The sequence below is a fragment of the Trichomycterus rosablanca genome, chromosome 2 (genome assembly GCF_030014385.1).
Source record: "Trichomycterus rosablanca isolate fTriRos1 chromosome 2, fTriRos1.hap1, whole genome shotgun sequence".
NCBI classification, from domain to species: Eukaryota; Metazoa; Chordata; class Actinopteri; order Siluriformes; family Trichomycteridae; genus Trichomycterus; species Trichomycterus rosablanca.
Genome location: NC_085989.1, coordinates 54538059 through 54557977, shown reverse-complemented (window position 1 = coordinate 54557977; position 19919 = coordinate 54538059). Strand labels below are relative to the sequence as shown.

Genomic DNA, 19919 nt, shown 5'->3' with positions numbered 1-19919 from the left:
TAACCCTTAAATCTATGCTCTATCGCATAATCTACATAATCAGTATTAAACCACATTTCTTTTGTAAACATCACTTCTGCATCCCAACTCTCTTACATCTACACTTTACAAAGTACAACTACACTAATGAACAACTTTCTAATGGAGTTTCTCTGGTTCAGTAGATGGCGCTTGGAAACAGATCTGAGAATAAAAATCTTTTGAAACCAGAGACTGAACGGTCTACTAAATAAATACACATTTATTTAATTCCTCTATTAATGATTATTTTAGAAAAAAAAAACAGATCTTTTTTTTAATTAAAGTCAATTATTGATAATTACATTTGATTTCCAATCACTTGCAATGCCTGTGTAAGACATTTCAGTGTTTCACATTACAGTGATTTATATACAGTGTAAGAGATCATATCAGATAATCCTAATAATAATAGTGTACAGATTTTTAATCGTGTAAATGTGATATAGCCACCACAGTAAATATAACGGTGCTTTATGGTAAATGTCTCAAGTCATCTCATGAATTTGACAAAATACAGATTACAGACAGTATAACTGGCATTTTATATCCCCAATAACATTTTACTGTATTTATTTTATGATAAATCACTGTCAGATGTGTGTAATGTTGGGTCTATGGTCAGTAGTGATGGGAATTTCGGCTCCTTTTAGAGAGCACCGGCACTTGACCAATCACGTGCGGTTTTGACAGAAATAAAATCCGGAAAAAAACTAAACGGCTCCCAATCAGGAGCCGGATCCCGTCGTTCACTTTAAAGAGCCGGCTCTTAGAGCCGGATCGTTCGTGACCGACCCATCACTAATGGTCAGTGTAATGGGAGTATGGTTGCCAGACACCTATGTAAGTCATCTTACAGATGGCAACAACAAATGCGCTTCAATAACCAAAACTAAAAAATATGAACTACTTTGGGATTAGCTAAACACTTAAAGCAAACATTATAACTCATTTGAATAAAATTGTAACTAGTAAAAATTTTATTTCTACTAGTAAAAATGTATTTTCTGATTTCAAGAATTAAGTTTTTACTAGTTCTTATTGTATTTAAATAAGTCTGTTTAAATATCTCCAATAGTAGCCCATTGTCACTGCCTGTAGGAGTTTCTCCAAAAATGCAATGTTGCCAAGTCTGCAACCTGCTTAAAAATGTGTATTTAAAAAAAAAAAAAATGTATATATATATATAATCTTAATGTAATGTTTGCTTTTAATGTTTATGTTGTGTATTTGTATATTTATGTTAATTTGAATATTGAGACTTTTACTTTGGAAGTAATTGCCATACCTTGAACGTTGAACGTTCACATGTGAAAGTGATTCAGTAAAAGAACAGCAGCTCCTTGTCTGTGTTTATTATTATTTATTGTGTTTGTGAAGGATTAAAAGTAAATCCATATAAAAGGGACAAACACAACAAGCTGCCTTGCTGTCATACTGCCTACACAGGCAGCTGCCTCAGTGGAAAGGATTCTAATAAGTCATTGACTAATAAGGCAGGTTATTCGAACGTGCTACTCAGACGGCGATTCCATCGGGTTTCGCATCTTTCCATTAAAACCAATGCAATGGGGTGGCACAGCACGCTAGCATGTCAACTAACATCTCCCTTAGTGTACTGGAAACGTTTACATTCGCTGACGAGCCCAAACTTGCAAATAAAAACACTCGTACGTTGTAAGTTTATACAAATAAAAATCAATATTAATTTATTTATGTTTGAAATAAATCTCCGCACCGTCAGCCATGTTTATTTTTCTGTGAGAAAAGAGCTGCCGCAATGAATTCTGGGATTGCCTTCATCACTAAGGACGCTTCCGATGCTCACTCATTCTTGAGTCAAAATAACATTTAAATTTTAAGATACCTTAGTAGTGAGAATATTAAGGCATTCAGGATTTCGAACACACCCTTAGTCTAGTACTCATGTTGTGATTTTGGGACAATTTTACCTTAGTCATTTAAAATAAACAAATAGCAAACTTATGTAAAATTTATGTTAAATCTCATCACAACGGAATTGACACTTAACACAAGTTTGCCATCCCATTATTTCAGATTCCTACAGTACAATTTCAAATGATTAAATCCACAAAATGAGTACTACTGTACTGTTCTTCTCGTGACTGTAGGGGTGGCATTTGATAACAAATTATTTACATTACTCCAAATTTCTACAGTAGAATTGTCCCCAAATCACAACACAAGTACTGGAGCAAGTGAAGTGTTCTTCGTGACTGTAGTGGTGACATTTAAGAACAATTTGGTTTGCCTATGTTATTGATTTTCAAAAGTGGCGATAACACAACCGAATAGACACTTCACACAATTTTGCAATTCCATTACTCTAAATTTCTACTGTAGAATTGTCTTAAAATCACAAGAAATATTCTAGTTCTTTATAATTGTAGTGATGCCATTAGATGATAATTTGATTTGCTTATTACACTGATCTTCAAAAACTGGTCTATGCACAACTGAATTGACACTTTACATAAGTTTGGCATCCAGTATTCCAACATCCTGCAGTAAAATTGTCCCAAAATCACACTATGAGCACTAGAGTAAGTGTTCTTTGTGACTTTAGGGGTGGCACTTGATAACAATTTAATTTGCTAATTTTTATTGGACTTCAAAATGTGGTTTTAAAACATCCAAATGGACATTTTACATATATTTGCCATCCCATTATTAACTTCTACAGTAAAATTGTCCCAAAATCACACTATAAATACTAGAGTAAGTGTTTTCTTCATGAATATATGGGTGGCACTTGATAACAATTTGATTCTGTACACGACCGAATAAACACTTTACACAAGTTTGAGATCCGATCACAACAAATTCCTACAGTAAAAACATCTGAAATGTATTTCATTAATAACAGAATTAATGCTCTTCTTGAATGTGGTGGATTTTGTGCATCAGAACACGGTAGATTAAGTTTATTAAACTGTAAACAAACAGCTTTATTGTCTTCAACACTTCGGTTACCGTAAAATACGGTTTAGACGCGCAGTAAAACTTCAAGTGCAGATAACAAGACCGAGCTTTGTTTATTACCGCGGTCACGCCATCTGCACTTTAAAAAAGCTTGGTCACGCTATCTGCACTTCATTTTTTACTGCGCGTTTAAACTGTATTATACGGTAATACAGCTGCGAAGATGAAATCATCTCTTTACAGCTTCATATACATGACTACCGTGTTCTGATGCACATAAAGTGTAGCAGAAACAAAAGTGTGTTACAATCTATGAACAGAGCATTTAACAGCTCTTTTATGAAAAAAAAAGTGTGTATTTGTTTGTGTAAATACCTGTCTTTGAAGATTAATAAAATTAACAAATCAAATTGTTATCAAGTTCCACCCATACAGTCATGAAGAACACTTACTCTAGTACTCATGGTGTGATTTTGGGACAATTTTACTGTACAAATTTGGAGTAATGTGATAACAAACTTGAGTAAAGTGTCTATTTGGTAGTGTACAGACCACTTTTTAAAGATCAATAAAATTAACAAATCAAATTGTTATCAAGTGCCACCCATACAGTCATGAAGAACACTTACTCTAGTACTCATGGTGTGATTTTAGGACATTTTTACTGTAGGAATTTGAAATAATGGCATGGTAAACTTATGTATAGTGTCAACTCGGTTGTGTTTAGACCACATTTAAAGTACAATAAAATTAACAAATCAAATTGTTATCAAGTGTCACCCATACAGTCATGAAGAACACTTACTCTAGGACTCATATTGTCATTTTGGGACATTTTCACTGTAGGAATTTGAAATAATGGCATACCAAACTTGAGTGAAGTGTTTATTTGGTAGTGTTCAGACCATTCTTTGAAGATTAATAAAATTAACAAATCAAATTGTTATCAAGTTCCACCCATACAGTCATGAAGAACACTTACTCTAGTACTCATGGTGTCATTTTGGGACATTTTTACTGTAGGAATTTGAAATAATGGCATGGCAAACTTATGTAAAATGTTAATTCGGTGGTGTTTACAGTACATTTAAAGTCCAATAAAATAAACAAATCAAATTGTTATCAAGTTCCACCCATACAGTCATGAAGAACACTTACTCTAGTACACACAGTGTGATTTTGGGACATTTTTACTGTAGGAATTTAAAATAATGGGATAGAAAACTTATGTAAAATGTCAATTTGGTAGTGTTTACAGTACATTTAAAGTACAATAAAATTAACAAATCAAATTATGATCAAGTGTCACCCATACAGTCATGAAGAACACTTACTCTAGTACTCATGGTGTGATTTTGGGACAATTTTATTGTAGGAATTTGAAATAATGGCATGGCAAACTTATGTAAAATATCAATTCGGTGGTGTTTACAGTACATTTAAAGTCCAATAAAATAAATAAATCAAATTATTATCAAGTGTCACCCATACAGTCATGAAGAACACTTAGTCTAGTACTCATGGTGTGATTTTGGGACACATTTACTGTAGAATTTTGGAGTAATGTGATAACAAACTTTTGTAAAATGTCTTCGGTTGTGTTCGTGTAATCTAATTAATTATTAACAAGTAAATGTAATCTAATTGTTATCAAATGCCACCCCTAGATTCATAAACTACACTTACTCTAGAATGTACAGTGGGGCAAAAAAGTATTTAGTCAGCCACTGATTGTGCAGGTTCTCCTACTTAGAAAGATGAGAGAGGTCTGTAATTTTCATCATAGGTACACTTCAACTATGAGAGACAAAATTAGAAAAAAAAAACCAGGAAATCACATTGTAGGATTTTTAAAGAATTTATTTGTAAATTATGGTGGAAAATAAGTATTTGGTCAATAACAAAAGTTCAACTCAATACTTTGTAACATAACCTTTGTTGGCAATGACAGAGGTGAAACGTTTCCTGTAAGTCTTCACCAGGTTTGCACACACTGTAGCTGGTATTTTGGCCCATTCCTCCATGCAGATCTCCTCTAGAGCAGTGATGTTCTGGGCAACACAGACTTTTAACTCCCTCCACAAATTTTCTATGGGCTTGAGGTCTGGAGACTGGCTAGGCCACTCCAGGACCTTGAAATGCTTTTTACGGAGCCACTCCATGACTTGCCAAACTTATGTAAAGTTTGTATTCAGTTTTGTTTTGACAAATTTTTGAAGTCCAATAAAATACTCAAATTAAATTGCTATCAAGTCAAACCACTATATTCTGTAGAAGATGTATTCTTGTACTAGAAATATTAGTTTCATTTTACTGTAGGAAATTATATTAATGTGTTGGCAAACCTTTGTAAAGTATCTATTTGGTTGTTTTAGAACTACTTTTTGAATTCCCTTACATTTAATTAAACTATATTTGTAAAGATTTATGACTTGATTATTCAAGTCTTAATTATTCAGTACAAAAGTAATTTTTTAAAAATGTAGTTATGTAATTTAATAATTTGATTTGGTTATTTTAGTAAACTTTAAACTGTCGACTGGACTTTTATTCTTTTTTTAGATTTTATTATATCTATATAAGTTTATTCTATAGATATTATATATATATATATATATATATATATATATATATATATATATATATATATATATACATAAACAATCATAAAAATAATTATAGACAGACAAATTCCATTGATTATATATATAGTATAATATCTAAATATTTTTGACTTACTGATTTAATTTATTAAATATCATTATAAGCACCAGTCACTTACTGATTAGTAAATGACAATATTACATTAATACTTAAAAATCAACTGCTTTTTTTGTTATAAGAATAAATATTTTATTTATTAATTACACACGTACTAATTAAATATTACATTATTAAAAGCATATAGTATTACATTCATTTCATCATTTGTTAATGGTTTATCACAATTTTCAGATTATTAAAACTTTGGACCCCCAAGGTCTATACAAAACCAATTATGCAATTTTGTGATGCCATTACTCCAAATTTCAGCAGTTAAGTTGTCTTAAAAATCACAAAACGAGTACTTGATTAATTGTTCTTCATGAATGTAAGGGTGGTATTTAATAACAATTTGATTTGCTTATTTTATTGATCTTACTAGAGTAAGTGCTCTTTATGATCCTAGTGGTCGGATTTGATAAACTGATTTGGTTTTTTATTGGATTTAAAAATGTGGTTTTAACACAACTGAATATACACTTTATGTAGATTTGCCATCCTGTGACTCTAAATTCCTACAGTAAAATTGTCTCAAAATCACAATATAAATACAAGAGTAAATTTTCTTTATGAATGTAGGGGTGGCATAACAATTTGATGACAATTTGATTTGTTAATTTTAATGATCTTCAAATAGTAGTCTCACAGCCGAATAAACATTTTACATAAGTTTGCCATTCCATTATTTTAAATTTTTACAGTAAGATTGTCCCAAAATTACATGATGTGTACTAGAGTAAGTGTTCTTTATGACAGTTTGGGTGGCACTTAATAACAAATTGATTTGTTAATTTTATTGGACTTAAAAAGTGATGTAAACAAAACAGAATTTAAATTTTACATAAGTTTGCCATCCCATTATTTTAAATTCCTACAGTAAAATTGTCCAAAAATAACACAATGAGTACTAGAGTAAGTGTACTTAATAACAGTATGGGTGGAAGTTGATAACAATTTGACTTTTTAATTTTATTGATCTTCAAATAGGGGTCTGTATTCAACCAAATAGACACTTTACTCAAGTTTGTTATCATATTACTTCAAATTTGTACAGTAAAATTGTCCCAAAATCACACTATGAGTACTAGAGTAAGTGTTTTTCATGACTGTATGGGTGAAACCTGATAACAATTTGATTTGTTAATTTTATTGTATTTTAAATATAGTGTAAACTCAATAGAATTGACATTCTACATAAGTTTGGTATGCCATTATTTTACATTCCTATAGTGAAATTGTCCCAAAATGACACCATGAGTACTAGAGTAAGTGTTCTTCATGACAGTATGGGTGGCACTTGATAACAATTTGATTTGTTAATGTTATTAATCTTCAAAGAATGGTCTGTACCCTACCAAATAGACACTTTACTCAAGTTTGGTATGCCATTATTTTAAATTAATACAGTAAAAATGTCCCAAAATGACACCATGAGTACTAGAGTAAGTGTTCTTCATGACTGTATGGGTGGAACTTGATAACAATTTGATTTGTTTATTTTATTGGACTTTAAATGTACTGTAAACACCACCGAATTGACATTTTACATAAGTTTGCCATGCCATTATTTCAAATTCCTACAGTAAAATTGTCCCAAAATCACACCATGAGTACTAGAGTAAGTGTTCTTCATGACAGTATGGGTGGCACTTGATAACAATTTGATTTATTTATTTTATTGGACTTTAAATGTACTGTAAACACCACCGAATTGATATTTTACATAAGTTTGGTATGCCATTATTTTAAATTCCTACAGTGAAATGTCCCAAAATGACACCATGAGTACTAGAGTAAGTGCTCTTCATGACTGTATGGGTGGCACTTGATAACAATTTGATTTGTTAATTTTATTGATCTTTAAAAAGTGGTCTATACACTACCAAATAGACACTTGACTCAAGTTTGTTATCACATTACTCCAAATTTGTACAGTAGAATTGTCCCAAAATGACACCATGAGTACTAGAGTAAGTGTTCTTCATGACTGTATGGGTTGCACTTGATAACAATTTGATTTATTTATTTTATTGGACTTTAAATGTAAACACTACCAAATACACACTTTACTCAAGTTTGGTATGCCATTATTTTAAATTCCTACAGTAAAAATGTCCCAAAATGACACCATGAGTACTAGAGTAAGTGCTCTTCATGACTGTATGGGTGGCACTTGATAACAATTTGATTTGTTAATTTTATTGATCTTTAAAAAGTGGTCTATACACTACCAAATAGACACTTGACTCAAGTTTGTTATCACATTACTCCAAATTTGTACAGTAGAATTGTCCCAAAATGACACCATGAGTACTAGAGTAAGTGTTCTTCATGACTGTATGGGTTGCACTTGATAACAATTTGATTTATTTATTTTATTGGACTTTAAATGTAGTGTAAACACCACCGAATACACACTTTACTCAAGTTTGGTATGCCATTATTTTAAATTCCTACAGTAAAAATGTCCCAAAATGACACCATGAGTACTAGAGTAAGTGCTCTTCATGACTGTATGGGTGACACTTGATCATAATTTGATTTGTTAATTTCATTGTATTGATCTTAAAATAGCGGTCTGTACACAAAGAAATACACACTTTTTTCATAAAAGAGGTCTGAATTTCTAACCTTTTAGATTGCTCTATACATAGATTGTAACTCACTTTTGTTTCTGCTACACTTTATGTGCATCAGAACTCGGTAGTCATGTACCTGTATATTCGCAGCTGTATTACCGTATAATACGGTTTAGACGCGCAGTAAAAAGCGAAGTGCAGATAGCGTGACCGAGATTTTTTAAAGTGCAGATGGCGAGACCGCGGTGCTTTACTAAAGTGCAGATTTGGTGACCGCAGTGTTTTAGTTTTACATCATGAATGTTTATAGTTGAAGATTTTCATGTCAAAACAACATTACAAATGTTTAAAATAACGATAATGCATCACTGTACTGTACATCACATAACTGCAATCAGTTTATTATAGAATTCTGAATCTTACCTACAGACGCCATCGTCCCTGATCCGTATTAATGTCAAAAGTGAAACACACACACACACACACACACACACTCTCTCTCTCTCTCACACACACTCACACACACACACACACACACACACACTCACACATACACTCACTCACACACACACTCACACATACACTCACTCACACACACACTCACTCACACACACGCACACTCTCTCTCTCTCTCTCGCTCTCTCACACACACTCACTCACACTCACACACACACACACACACACACACTCACTCACAGCTAAAATTAACCTTGTAAGTCACATGTTGTATCGTGTGTGTGTGAGTGTGTGTGTGTGAGAGAGAGAGAGAGAGTGTGTGAGTGTGTGTGTGTGGAATTACTTGTTATTTATTATGTGTTTTGTTATTGAATCTGCAGGATTACAAATCTGATTTAATTCTGAATGTGATTAAACAGATTAAAGAACTAAGTGTTGGTGTGTGCTTTACATATTATGTTAGTCTTGTTCACATTAGCACAAAATCACATTTATAATAGCACAACAGCAACTACATGATTTACAACAACACAAGTTTATACAACAGCCTTGTTTTAGTATGAAGCAATAATGAAGTAATAAGATATGAAACAAAAATAAATGAGTTATTGTGTAAATGCATTAGTTGCTATAAATAAATCAGATATATTGTATTGATTCCCACGTAAATAAAATATCTGACATTAATGCAGTTGTGGATTTCAGTTCAGGTTTTTGTAACAGTTTTGTTAACGATGTTTATTTTATGTTGAATTACGTTTTATAAATCTTACCACATGAACAACAACATGCTGCATCTAACAGTTCTGTTTAACCTCTACTGAACAATTATTAGGTGTTGCAGTGTGTATTACTGTCGCCTCACCGCAAAAAGGGCTTCGGTTCGATTCTCCAGCCAAATAGCCAAGGTCCTCTTTGTGTGGAGTTTTACATGTTCTCCAGTTGTCCTTGTGAGGTTTCGGTTGTTCCGGTTTCTTCCCAGGACTTTAATCTGCTCTATTCCCTGTATTTGTGTTATGATGGGAGATATAACATTATACACACATACTGTATGTAAGTGTGTATGTATAAGTGTGTATGCATGTGTGTATGTATGTAAGTGTGTACGTGTGTATGTATGTGTGTATGTAAGTGTTCATGTACAGTATATATACACATATGTGTGTGTGTGTGTGTGTGTAATTGTAGCTATACATGTTATTCACACTTATTACACACCCAGTTCTTCTCAGTTCTACATTTGCGACAGGTGTACTTGTTGCAAACTCCACACTGTTTTGTGCTGCGGTTTCTAGCGCAGAGCGTCTGCACCTGACACTGCGTCGTCTTTCCAGGAACAGGCGACGGATGTTGCTTTTGTGTCATAACCTTTCCCAGCATAAAACGCTGCCGAAGTTCCAGTGCAAGGTCATGTATAAAATCTCTTCTGCTTTCGGTGGACCTGGTGCATGCTTTGTACAACACATACGCGTTCATCGCTGCTAGGTCAAGCATGTTGTAAAATACGGCAACGGGCCACCTGCGTGTGGCTGCACGTACCGTATACACACGCGCCATCTGGTCCATTATGTCGACACCACACTGCAAAAAAAAATATTTTGAGAGGTGAATGTTACATTTTGAAAACAGTGCAACATGTATAAGTAAATTAAACCAGTGCGGCAACATTATGCATATACATACCTTCATGGAGTTGTAATCTGTAATAGTGTTTGGTTTCCGTTTGCGCTCATCTCCAACTAGCACATGCTGGTGCATGGTGCTGAGAACGCAGACCAACTTGTTCTTCCTAGGAACATACACTGTCAGTGTGGCACTGCCAGATTTATAAACTTGTGTGGACAATTCAGCCCGGCCCTTGGCACTTTTTGCTGGAGGGGGAATCTCCCGTCTAATTTTGTTGATTGTGCCGAGCAGACTTGTGTTATGGTTCAGCAGTCTGTTAGCCAGTGCCATAGATGTGAAGAAGTTGTCCATGGTGACAGTTCTTCCTCTGCCCAGAAATGGCTCCATGAGCTTCATGACGACATTCTCAGACAGTCTTTCACCCTTGGGATGACTGGGGTCCTTTCCTAAATATGGAATGCCGTTGCACATATACTTCGTCTCCAAGTCTGCAGCAATCCAGAACTTTATGCCAAATTTATCAGGCTTAGTTGAGATGTACTGCGTGAATGGACAGCGGACCTTGGTGGGAAACAGCTGCTCGTCGACAGTAATGTGTTGTCCCGGTACATAACACAGATGACAGTTACATATGAAACGTTGCCAGATGTCCGAAACTGCAGCAAATCTGTCGGTCTTCACACGTTCAGCACGGGTGTCTTTGTTGTCAAACCGCAAATACCGCATGATTTCTTTGTAGCGGTCACGGCACATCGTCTCCTTGATTGCAGGCACGGCATAATTTTCTGACCAAGACTCTATCATCGCACCAATTGGGCAGAGCGTTGCTCGAAGAAACAGAACTGCTATGAAGGCCATTAGCTCACTGACAGAAAGGCGCCAGCATTCGTTTGTTCTCCGGGCTTCGTGGACGGTGCAGTCTGTGATGATCCGGAGCATCTCCATGCTGAACAAACACAGAAAGCTCTGGAGTCTACTCGTTATCCTCCGCTGCACAAAAGAAAAGAAAATTTTTGAATGTTAATTACATATAACTTTTATTTTACTGCACTTTGCTTGGCTTAAATTGTATTACATGTGACAACAAGTTAGCTTTATCTGAAATAATACAAAGAAAAAACGTACACAAGCAATTGGGAAAAATGGAAAATAATATTTATAAACACAAGAAAAGGCTCACAAACAGTAACATTACCTTGGCATACTCTGTGGGTCCTGCTCTCTCATGGAAAGTAACATCTGTGCTGAATTCATTCTGCAGAAGGGGTTTAGCATCTACCGTCTTCCAAACTGTCCCATCCTTTCCTTTCAAGCTTGGTGTAGGTGTCTTGTTCTCTGCTCCCAAACGTTTCTTTCTGGGAAGGCTGCAAAGCTCTTCATCAGATTTACCATTGCTATCCCCATCTGTCGACAGTTCTGAGCTGAACTCGGTGTCAGAATGAGCTACTTCATCCAAAGTTAGTACCTCTCCTCCATCTGACTCGCAGTCATCAATAGCATTCAGTAACTCCAACACTTGCAAAGGAGTATAGGTCCTCCTGTGTGCCATTGTGTTTCCGTTAGCTCCACACAGGATAGCAGGAAAATGAAAATGATCTGTTCTCATCTGTGTCTGCTTTTATTCAGAATCATAAGAACAGGACTACAGCCATGCAAATAGTTGTAAATCATTTCACGTTGGAGGAGTAAATGTGTGTACTACATCAGCAATTAGAAAATGATTAACGGCAGTCATTTACATTAACTTCTTCTCTGATCTCCAGCTCCGATTTACACATACAGTGTATCACAAAAGTGAGTACACCCCTCACATTTCTGCAGATATTTAAGTATATCTTTTCATGGGACAACACTGACAAAATGACACTTTGACACAATGAAAAGTAGTCTGTGTGCAGCTTATATAACAGTGTAAATTTATTCTTCCCTCAAAATAACTCAATATACAGCCATTAATGTCTAAACCACCGGCAACAAAAGTGAGTACACCCCTTAGTGAAAGTTCCTGAAGTGTCAATATTTTGTGTGGCCACCATTATTTCCCAGAACTGCCTTAACTCTCCTGGGCATGGAGTTTACCAGAGCTTCAAAGGTTGCCACTGGAATGCTTTTCCACTCCTCCGTGACGACATCACGGAGCTGGCGGATATTCGAGACTTTGCGCTCCTCCACCTTCCGCTTGAGGATGTCCCAAAGATGTTCTATTGGGTTTAGGTCTGGAGACATGCTTGGCCAGTCCATCACCTTTACCCTCAGCCTCTTCAATAAAGCAGTGGTCGTCTTAGAGGTGTGTTTGGGGTCATTATCATGCTGGAACACTGCCCTGCGACCCAGTTTCCGGAGGGAGGGGATCATGCTCTGCTTCAGTATTTCACAGTACATATTGGAGTTCATGTGTCCCTCAATGAAATGTAACTCCCCAACACCTGCTGCACTCATGCAGCCCCAGACCATGGCATTCCCACCACCATGCTTGACTGTAGGCATGACACACTTATCTTTGTACTCCTCACCTGATTGCCGCCACACATGCTTGAGACCATCTGAACCAAACAAATTAATCTTGGTCTCATCAGACTATGGTCTGGTTCCAGTAATCCATGTCCTTTGTTGAAATGTCTTCAGCAAACTGTTTGCGGGCTTTCTTGTGTAGAGACTTCAGAAGAGGCTTCCTTCTGGGGTGACAGCCATGCAGACCAATTTGATGTAGTGTGCGGCGTATGGTCTGAGCACTGACAGGCTGACCCCCCACCTTTTCAATCTCTGCAGCAATGCTGACAGCACTCCTGCGCCTATCTTTTAAAGACAGCAGTTGGATGTGACGCTGAGCACGTGCACTCAGCTTCTTTGGACGACCAACGTGAGGTCTGTTCTGAGTGGACCCTGCTCTTTTAAAACGCTGGATGATCTTGGCCACTGTGCTGCAGCTCAGTTTCAGGGTGTTGGCAATCTTCTTGTAGCCTTGGCCATCTTCATGTAGCGCAACAATTCGTCTTTTAAGATCCTCAGAGAGTTCTTTGCCATGAGGTGCCATGTTGGAACTTTCAGTGACCAGTATGAGAGAGTGTGAGAGCTGTACTACTAAATTAAACACACCTGCTCCCTATGCACACCTGAGACCTAGTAACACTAATGAGTCACATGACATTTTGGAGGGAAAATGACAAGCAGTGCTCAATTTGGACATTTAGGGTTGTAGTCTCTTAGGGGTGTACTCACTTTTGTTGCCGGTGGTTTAGACATTAATGGCTGTATATTGAGTTATTTTGAGGGAAGAATAAATTTACACTGTTATATAAGCTGCACACAGACTACTTTTCATTGTGTCAAAGTGTCATTTTGTCAGTGTTGTCCCATGAAAAGATATACTTAAATATCTGCAGAAATGTGAGGCGTGTACTCACTTTTGTGAAACACTGTATATACAGTGCCTCCAAGTAGTATTCAACCCCCTGCAGATTTTGCAGGTTTACACATTTAGAGTTAACTTAGCATTTTGAAATTTGGACTGTAGATGGGCCTGGACATGTGAAATGCACTGCAGCCAAAAAAATTTTTATTTCTCTGTTTATTAATTAAAAAAAAAATATTTAAAGTTTACCAGAGGGTCAATTATTATTCAACCCCTAGGTTTAATATTTTGTGGAATAACCCTTGTTTGCAATTACAACTATCAATCGTTTTTTATAAGACCTGATCAGGCCGGCACAGGTCTCTGGAGTAATCTTGGCCCACTCCTCCATGCAGATCTTCTCCAAGTTGTCTAGGTTCTTTGGGCATCTCTTGTGGACTTTGATCTTGAGCTCCTTCCACAAGTTTTCAATTGGGTTAAGGTCAGGAGACTGACTAGGCCACTGCAACACCTTGACCTTTTCCCTCTTAAACCAGGCCTTGGTTTTCTTGGCCGTGTGCTTGGGGTCGTTGTCCTGTTGGAAGATGAAATGACGACCCATCTTAAGATCCTTGATGGAGGAGCGGAGGTTTTTGGCCAAAATCTCCAGGTAGGACATGCTATCCATCTTCCCGTGAATGCGGACCAGATGGCCAGGCCCCTTGGCTGAGAAGCAGCCCCACAGCATGATGCTGCCACCACCATGCTTGACTGTAGGGATGGTATTCTTGGGGTTGTATGCAGTGCCATCCTCTCGCCAAACGGCCCGGGTGTGGTTGGCACCAAAGAGCTCGATCTTGGTCTCATCAGACCAGAGAACCTTAAACCAGTCTGCCTCAGAGTCCTCCAAGTGATCATGAGCAAACTTTAGACGGGCCTTGACATGACGCTTTGAAAGTAAAGGTACCTTACAGGCTCGCCTGGAACGGAGACCATTGCGATGTAGTACATTACTTATGGTATTTATTGAAACCAATGTCCCCACCGTCATGAGATCTTCCCGGAGCTCCCTCCTTGTTGTCCTTGGGTCAGCCTTGACCTTTCGGACAAGCCTGGCTTCGGCACGGGAGGAAACTTTGAAAGGCTGTCCAGGTCGTGGAAGGTTAACAGTAGTTCCATGAGCCTTCCACTTCCGGATGATGCTCCAAACAGTGGAGACAGGTAGGCCCAACTCCTTGGAAAGGGTTTTGTACCCCTTGCCAGCCTTGTGACCCTCCACGATTTTGTCTCTGATGGCCTTGGAATGCTCCTTAGTCTTTCCCATGTTGACCATGTATGAGTGCTGTTCACCTGTTTGGGGAGGGGCTATTATAGTCAGAAGAGGCGGGGAAAAAACATAATTAATCCAAGCATGTGAAGCTCATTGTTCTTAATATCTCAATTACTTACTAATACTTGAGGGAACCAAACAGAATTCTGGTGGTTTGAGGGGTTGAATAATAATTGACCCTCTGGTAAACTTTGAAGGTTTTTAAAAAATTAATAAACAGAGAAATAACATTCTTTTTGGCTGCAGTGCATTTCACATGTCCAGGCCCATCTACAGTCCAAATTTCAAAATGCTAAGTTAACTCTAAATGTGTAAACCTGCAAAATCTGCAGGGGGTTGAATACTACTTGGAGGCACTGTATATATATATATATATATATATATATATATATATATATATATATATATATATATATATATATACAGTGGGGGAAATAAGTATTTGATCCCCTGCTGATTTTGTAAGTTTACCCCCTTACAAAGACTTGAACAGTCTATAATTTTTATGGAAGGTTTATTTTAACATAGAGAGACAGAATATCAACAAAAAATCCAGAACAAAAACATTAAATAAAAGTTATAAATTAATTTGTATTTAATTAAGGGAAATAAGTATTTGATCCCCTACCAACCAGCAAGAATTCTGACCCCCACAGACCGGTTATGTGCACAAAAGGCACACAAATTAGTCCTGTCGCTGTATTAAAGACTCCTGTCACAGAATCAGTTTCTTCCGTTCAAATCTCTCGACCACCATGGGCAAGACCAAAGAGCTATCAAAGGACGTCAGGGACAAGATTGTAGACCTGCACAAGGCTGGAATGGGCTACAAGACCATCAGCAAGAAGCTTGGTGAGAAAGAGACCACTGTTGGTGCGATCATTCGCAAATGGAAGAAATACAAGATCACAGTCAATCGCCCTCGCTCTGGCGCTCCATGCAAGATCTCACCTGGTGGGGTAAGAATGATTCTGAGAAAGGTGAGGTCAGTCCAGAATTACACGGGAGGAGCTTGTCAATGATCTCAAGGGAGCTGGGAGCAGAGAAATGCTGGATATGACCCCAAGAACACCGTCCCCACCGGGCATTTCTCTGCCTCCAAACACGGCGAGTGGAGTTGATGCCAAAGAGCTCAATTTTGGTCTCATCTGACCATATCACATTCTCCCAAGCTTTCTCTGAATCATTCAGGTGTTCATTGGCAAACTTCAGACGGGCCTGTACATGAGCCTTCTTGAGCAGAGGGACTTTGCGGGCACTGCAGGATCTCAATCCATTACTGCGAAGTGTGTTACTAATGGTTTTCTTGGTGACTGTGCCCCCAGCTCCCTTGAGATCATTGACAAGCTCCTCCCGTGTAATTCTGGACTGACCTCACCTTTCTCAGAATCATTTTTACCCCACCAGGTGAGATCTTGCATGGAGCTCCAGAGCGAGGGTGATCGACTGTGATCTTGTATTTCTTCCATTTTCGAATTATCGCACCAACAGTGGTCTCTTTCTCACCAAACTTCTTGCTGATGGTCTTGTAGCCCATTCCAGCCTTGTGCAGGTCTACAATCTTGTCCCTGACATCCCTTGATAGCTCTTTGGTCTTGCCCATGGTGGTCGAGAGATTTGAACGGAAGAAACTGATTCTGTGACAGGAGTCTTTTATACAGGGACAGGACTAATTTGTGTGCCTTTTGTGCACATAACCGGTCTGTGGGGGTCAGAATTCTTGCTGGTTGGTAGGGGATCAAATACTTATTTCCCTTAATTAAATACAAATTAATTTATAACTTTTATTTAATGTTTTTTTTCTGGATTTTTTGTTGATATTCTGTCTCTCTCTGTTAAAATAAACCTTCCATAAAAATTATAGACTGTTCAAGACTGTTCAAGTCAAGTCTTCTGTAAGTCGCTCTGGATAAGAGCGTCTGCTAAATGCTGAAAATGTAAATGTAAATGTAAATGTAAGGGGGTAAACTTACAAAATCAGCAGGGGATCAAATACTTATTTCCCCCACTGTATATATATATATATATATATATATATATATATATATATATGAAACTATTTGAAAACTGTAGCACAAATCTTTGGTTGACCGTAAAGGCTGGCAAGAGAATCATAGTTAGTTGGGGGTTGGTTGAGGTGTGTTATCTGCAAGTATTTGCATGACAAAAGAGGACTGATAGAGCTGTAATGGTTGTGTAGAAGGAGGGGGGATGTCCTCAGAATCTCAGATTCTCAGTCAAGCTAGTGTTAAAACACTGCTGTTTAAGTAGCGCAGTCGCGCATATTTTTCTGCCCCAGGTTCCACCCGGCTTAGGGCGAAACTAAAGTAACACAAGCAGGACCGGCGCTATGGGGGTGCTGGGGTGGGCATTGCCCCCCAGAACTGGCCCAACAAGCCTTTGACAGGCTCAAGTCTCTCTTAACCACTGCTCCTGTTTTGCAGTTGCCCGACCCTGAGGAACCCTTCGTTGTCGAGGTTGACACCTCTGAGGTCGGGGTTGGGGCAGTCTTGACCCAGAGAGCGGGCCCTGAAAAGAAGCTGCATCCTTGTGCCTTCTTTTCGCACCGCCTGACTACAGCTGAGCGGAACTACCCGGTTGGAGACAGGGAACTTTTGATTAGATTACCAAATCTTGCCTGTTTGTCCCTCTGCCCAAGCTACCATCCGCCATGGGTACTGCGCAAATCATTCTGCAACATGTGGTGAGAACGCATGGGGTCCCCTCAGACATTGTGTCTGATCGGGGCCCGCAGTTTGTGAGCCAGTGCTGGCGGGCCTTTTGCCAACTTATTGGCGCTGCTAGCAAAATGCAGGGTATCCAGCTACGTGGGCCGATAAACTGTTGTGGGCCGAATTCGCCCACAATACCTTGCATCACTCGGCGTTAGGTATGTCACCGTTCGAAGCTCAGTTCGAGTACCCTCCTCCGCTCTTTCCAGAGCAGGAGCAGCAAGTGGCGGTCCCAACTGTACAGCTTCATATCCGCCACTGCCGCGCCGCCTGGCGTAAAGCAAGGGGGGTACTTTTGGCCACCCAGCACTCCATGAAGCGCAATGCTGACCGCAGGCGGCAGCCGGCCCTCACTTTCCGGCCGGGACAACGTGTCCTTGTGTCGACGAGGGATCTCCCCGTCAGAGGTGCCCCCCACAAGTTGGCACCCAGATACATTGGTCCGTTCAAGGTAGTGAGGCAGATAAACCCGGTGACCTATAGGTTGGAGCTTCCTCCCAGGATGAAAGTGCATCCAACCTTTCACGTCTCCCAACTCCGACCATTTATGTGCGGGGGAGCTACACCCCCTCCACAACCTCCCGCCCCTCGTATCATCCAGGGTGCCCCTGCCTTCACGGTACGTCGCCTCCTGAATAGCAGGAAGGTTAAGGGTAGCACCCAATACTTGGTGGATTGGGAAGGTTACGGCCCCGAGGAACGTTCATGGGTACCGGCTCGTCAGATCCTGGACCCTGAATTGATCCACGAGTTCCGACGGAACCAAGCAGCGGGTCTTGGGACCTCAGGAGCTGTCTCTAGAGGAGGGAGTACTGTTAGGGTGCCTGCGGTAGCTGCGGCAGCAGGTGTTGCACCTTTGTTTCTTTGGTCTGTTTGTGAGAGCGTCAACTCACCCTTTTTTAGGGAAAGACGGTAGCCCGATCGGTGCAAGATCGTTCGGGTCTGTAAGCATTATGCTGAGGTAGTTAGCCCTTTTCTTTCTGCCTTGATAGGGAAAGTTCGGTGCGACTACGTTCACCCCAGGTGCTGAAGTTTGTTTTTAGCGTTAGCGCTAACACTCCTGCAGTGTCAGCAGGAGGTTGGCTTCAGCCTAATTCCCCGCTGTTGCGGTGTTCAAGAGAGCTTTAGTCAAAGTGGATCACTGTGTCCTGGGTGGCGCAGTCTAGTGAGCGGTTGACCCCTGCGCCAGCATCCCTGGTTCGAATCCACCTTTGTTGCTCACTCTACCTTTTTGTGCATTACAGGTCGGCTGATTCGTTCGCCGCATACGTGCTTCAGGAACAGTCAGCCGACCCTGTTACCATTAGATGCGCTTTCTCTGATCTCTCCCTTCGCAGGGAGTGTTTATTTACTTGTGCCTTTTTGTTAAACCAGCGCTTCATAAGCGCGTTGGGCTCTCTTCTCATTCACCAGCGAATGGTGTAATGGTGAGCGTGAATACCCTTCACCTGAGCGACCAGGGTTCGTGGCTTGCCTCATTATTAGTTATTTTTCTTTTTTTTTTTTCTTTTTCAGTTTCCATCGCCTGCGGATCCAACGGCTCAATCGGGGTTCTCCCGATTGCTTTTTGTTCCTGCCATTTTGTGCTTTTTGGGGTTTTTGTATCGTTTGTTTAAATAAACACCTTTTTGTATCTGCACCTTGGGTCATTGTCCGTTCATCATAACAGAGTGACTCCCATTCTTAATCCATATGGTTTAATATGATCACCCTTTGCAGCTATAACAGCTTCAACTCTTCTTGGAAGGCTTTCCACAAGGTTTAGGAGTGTGTTCATGGGAATTTTTGACCATTCTTCCAGAAGCACATTTGTGAGGTCAGACACTGATGTTGGACGAGAAGCCCTGGCTCACAGTCTCAGCTCTAATTCATCCCAAAGGTGTTCTATCGGGTTGAGGTCAGGACGCTGTGCAGGCCAGTCAAGTTCTTTCACACAAGACTCGCTCATCCACGTCTTTATGGACCTTGTGCTTTGTGCACTGGTGTTGGGAGCAAAGTTGGGAGCACGAAAATGTCCAAAATCTCTTGGTACGCTGAAGCATTAAGAGTTCCTTTCACTGGAACTAAGGGGCCGACTTGACCGAAACTGCTGGTGAGCTTTGAGATATTGTAACATGCACTTACATTTAAAACCACAATCA

The 19919-nt window shown here is 39.1% G+C and overlaps 2 protein-coding genes across 2 annotated transcripts in view; both read right to left on the bottom strand.

The window, feature by feature from the left end:
- LOC134335552 (uncharacterized) overlaps positions 1–9222 on the bottom strand; it is a 57012-nt gene extending 47790 nt beyond the window's left edge. Inside the window, exon 1 of the mRNA XM_063018108.1 lies at positions 8727–9222. Coding sequence (XP_062874178.1) covers positions 8727–8739 — 13 coding nt within the window. The 5' untranslated portion in view covers positions 8740–9222. The remainder of the gene's footprint in view (positions 1–8726) is intronic.
- Positions 9223–9285: 63 nt separating this feature from the next.
- On the bottom strand, positions 9286–12192 carry LOC134335560 (piggyBac transposable element-derived protein 4-like). Its single transcript, XM_063018121.1, has 4 exons — positions 11581–12192; positions 10443–11375; positions 9978–10340; positions 9286–9762 (listed from the first exon to the last, which is right to left on the bottom strand). Exons 1-4 carry the CDS (start codon positions 11989–11991, stop codon positions 9610–9612), a joined length of 1860 nt encoding a protein of 619 aa, XP_062874191.1. The 5' UTR covers positions 11992–12192; the 3' UTR covers positions 9286–9609.
- Positions 12193–19919: the final 7727 nt, after the last annotated feature.

What these genes read in the sequence shown, in the direction of transcription:
- LOC134335560 (XM_063018121.1), bottom strand. Translation starts at nt 11,991, where the DNA reads ATGAGAACAGATCATTTTCATTTTCCTGCTATCCTGTGTGGAGCTAAC. An exon ending in CAGATTACAACTCCATGAAG is followed by an intron (nt 10,341 to 10,442) that starts GTATGTATATGC and finishes TTTTTTTTGCAG; the next exon opens with TGTGGTGTCGACATAATGGA. An exon ending in GTAGAACTGAGAAGAACTGG is followed by an intron (nt 9,763 to 9,977) that starts GTGTGTAATAAG and finishes ACACAAATACAG; the next exon opens with GGAATAGAGCAGATTAAAGT.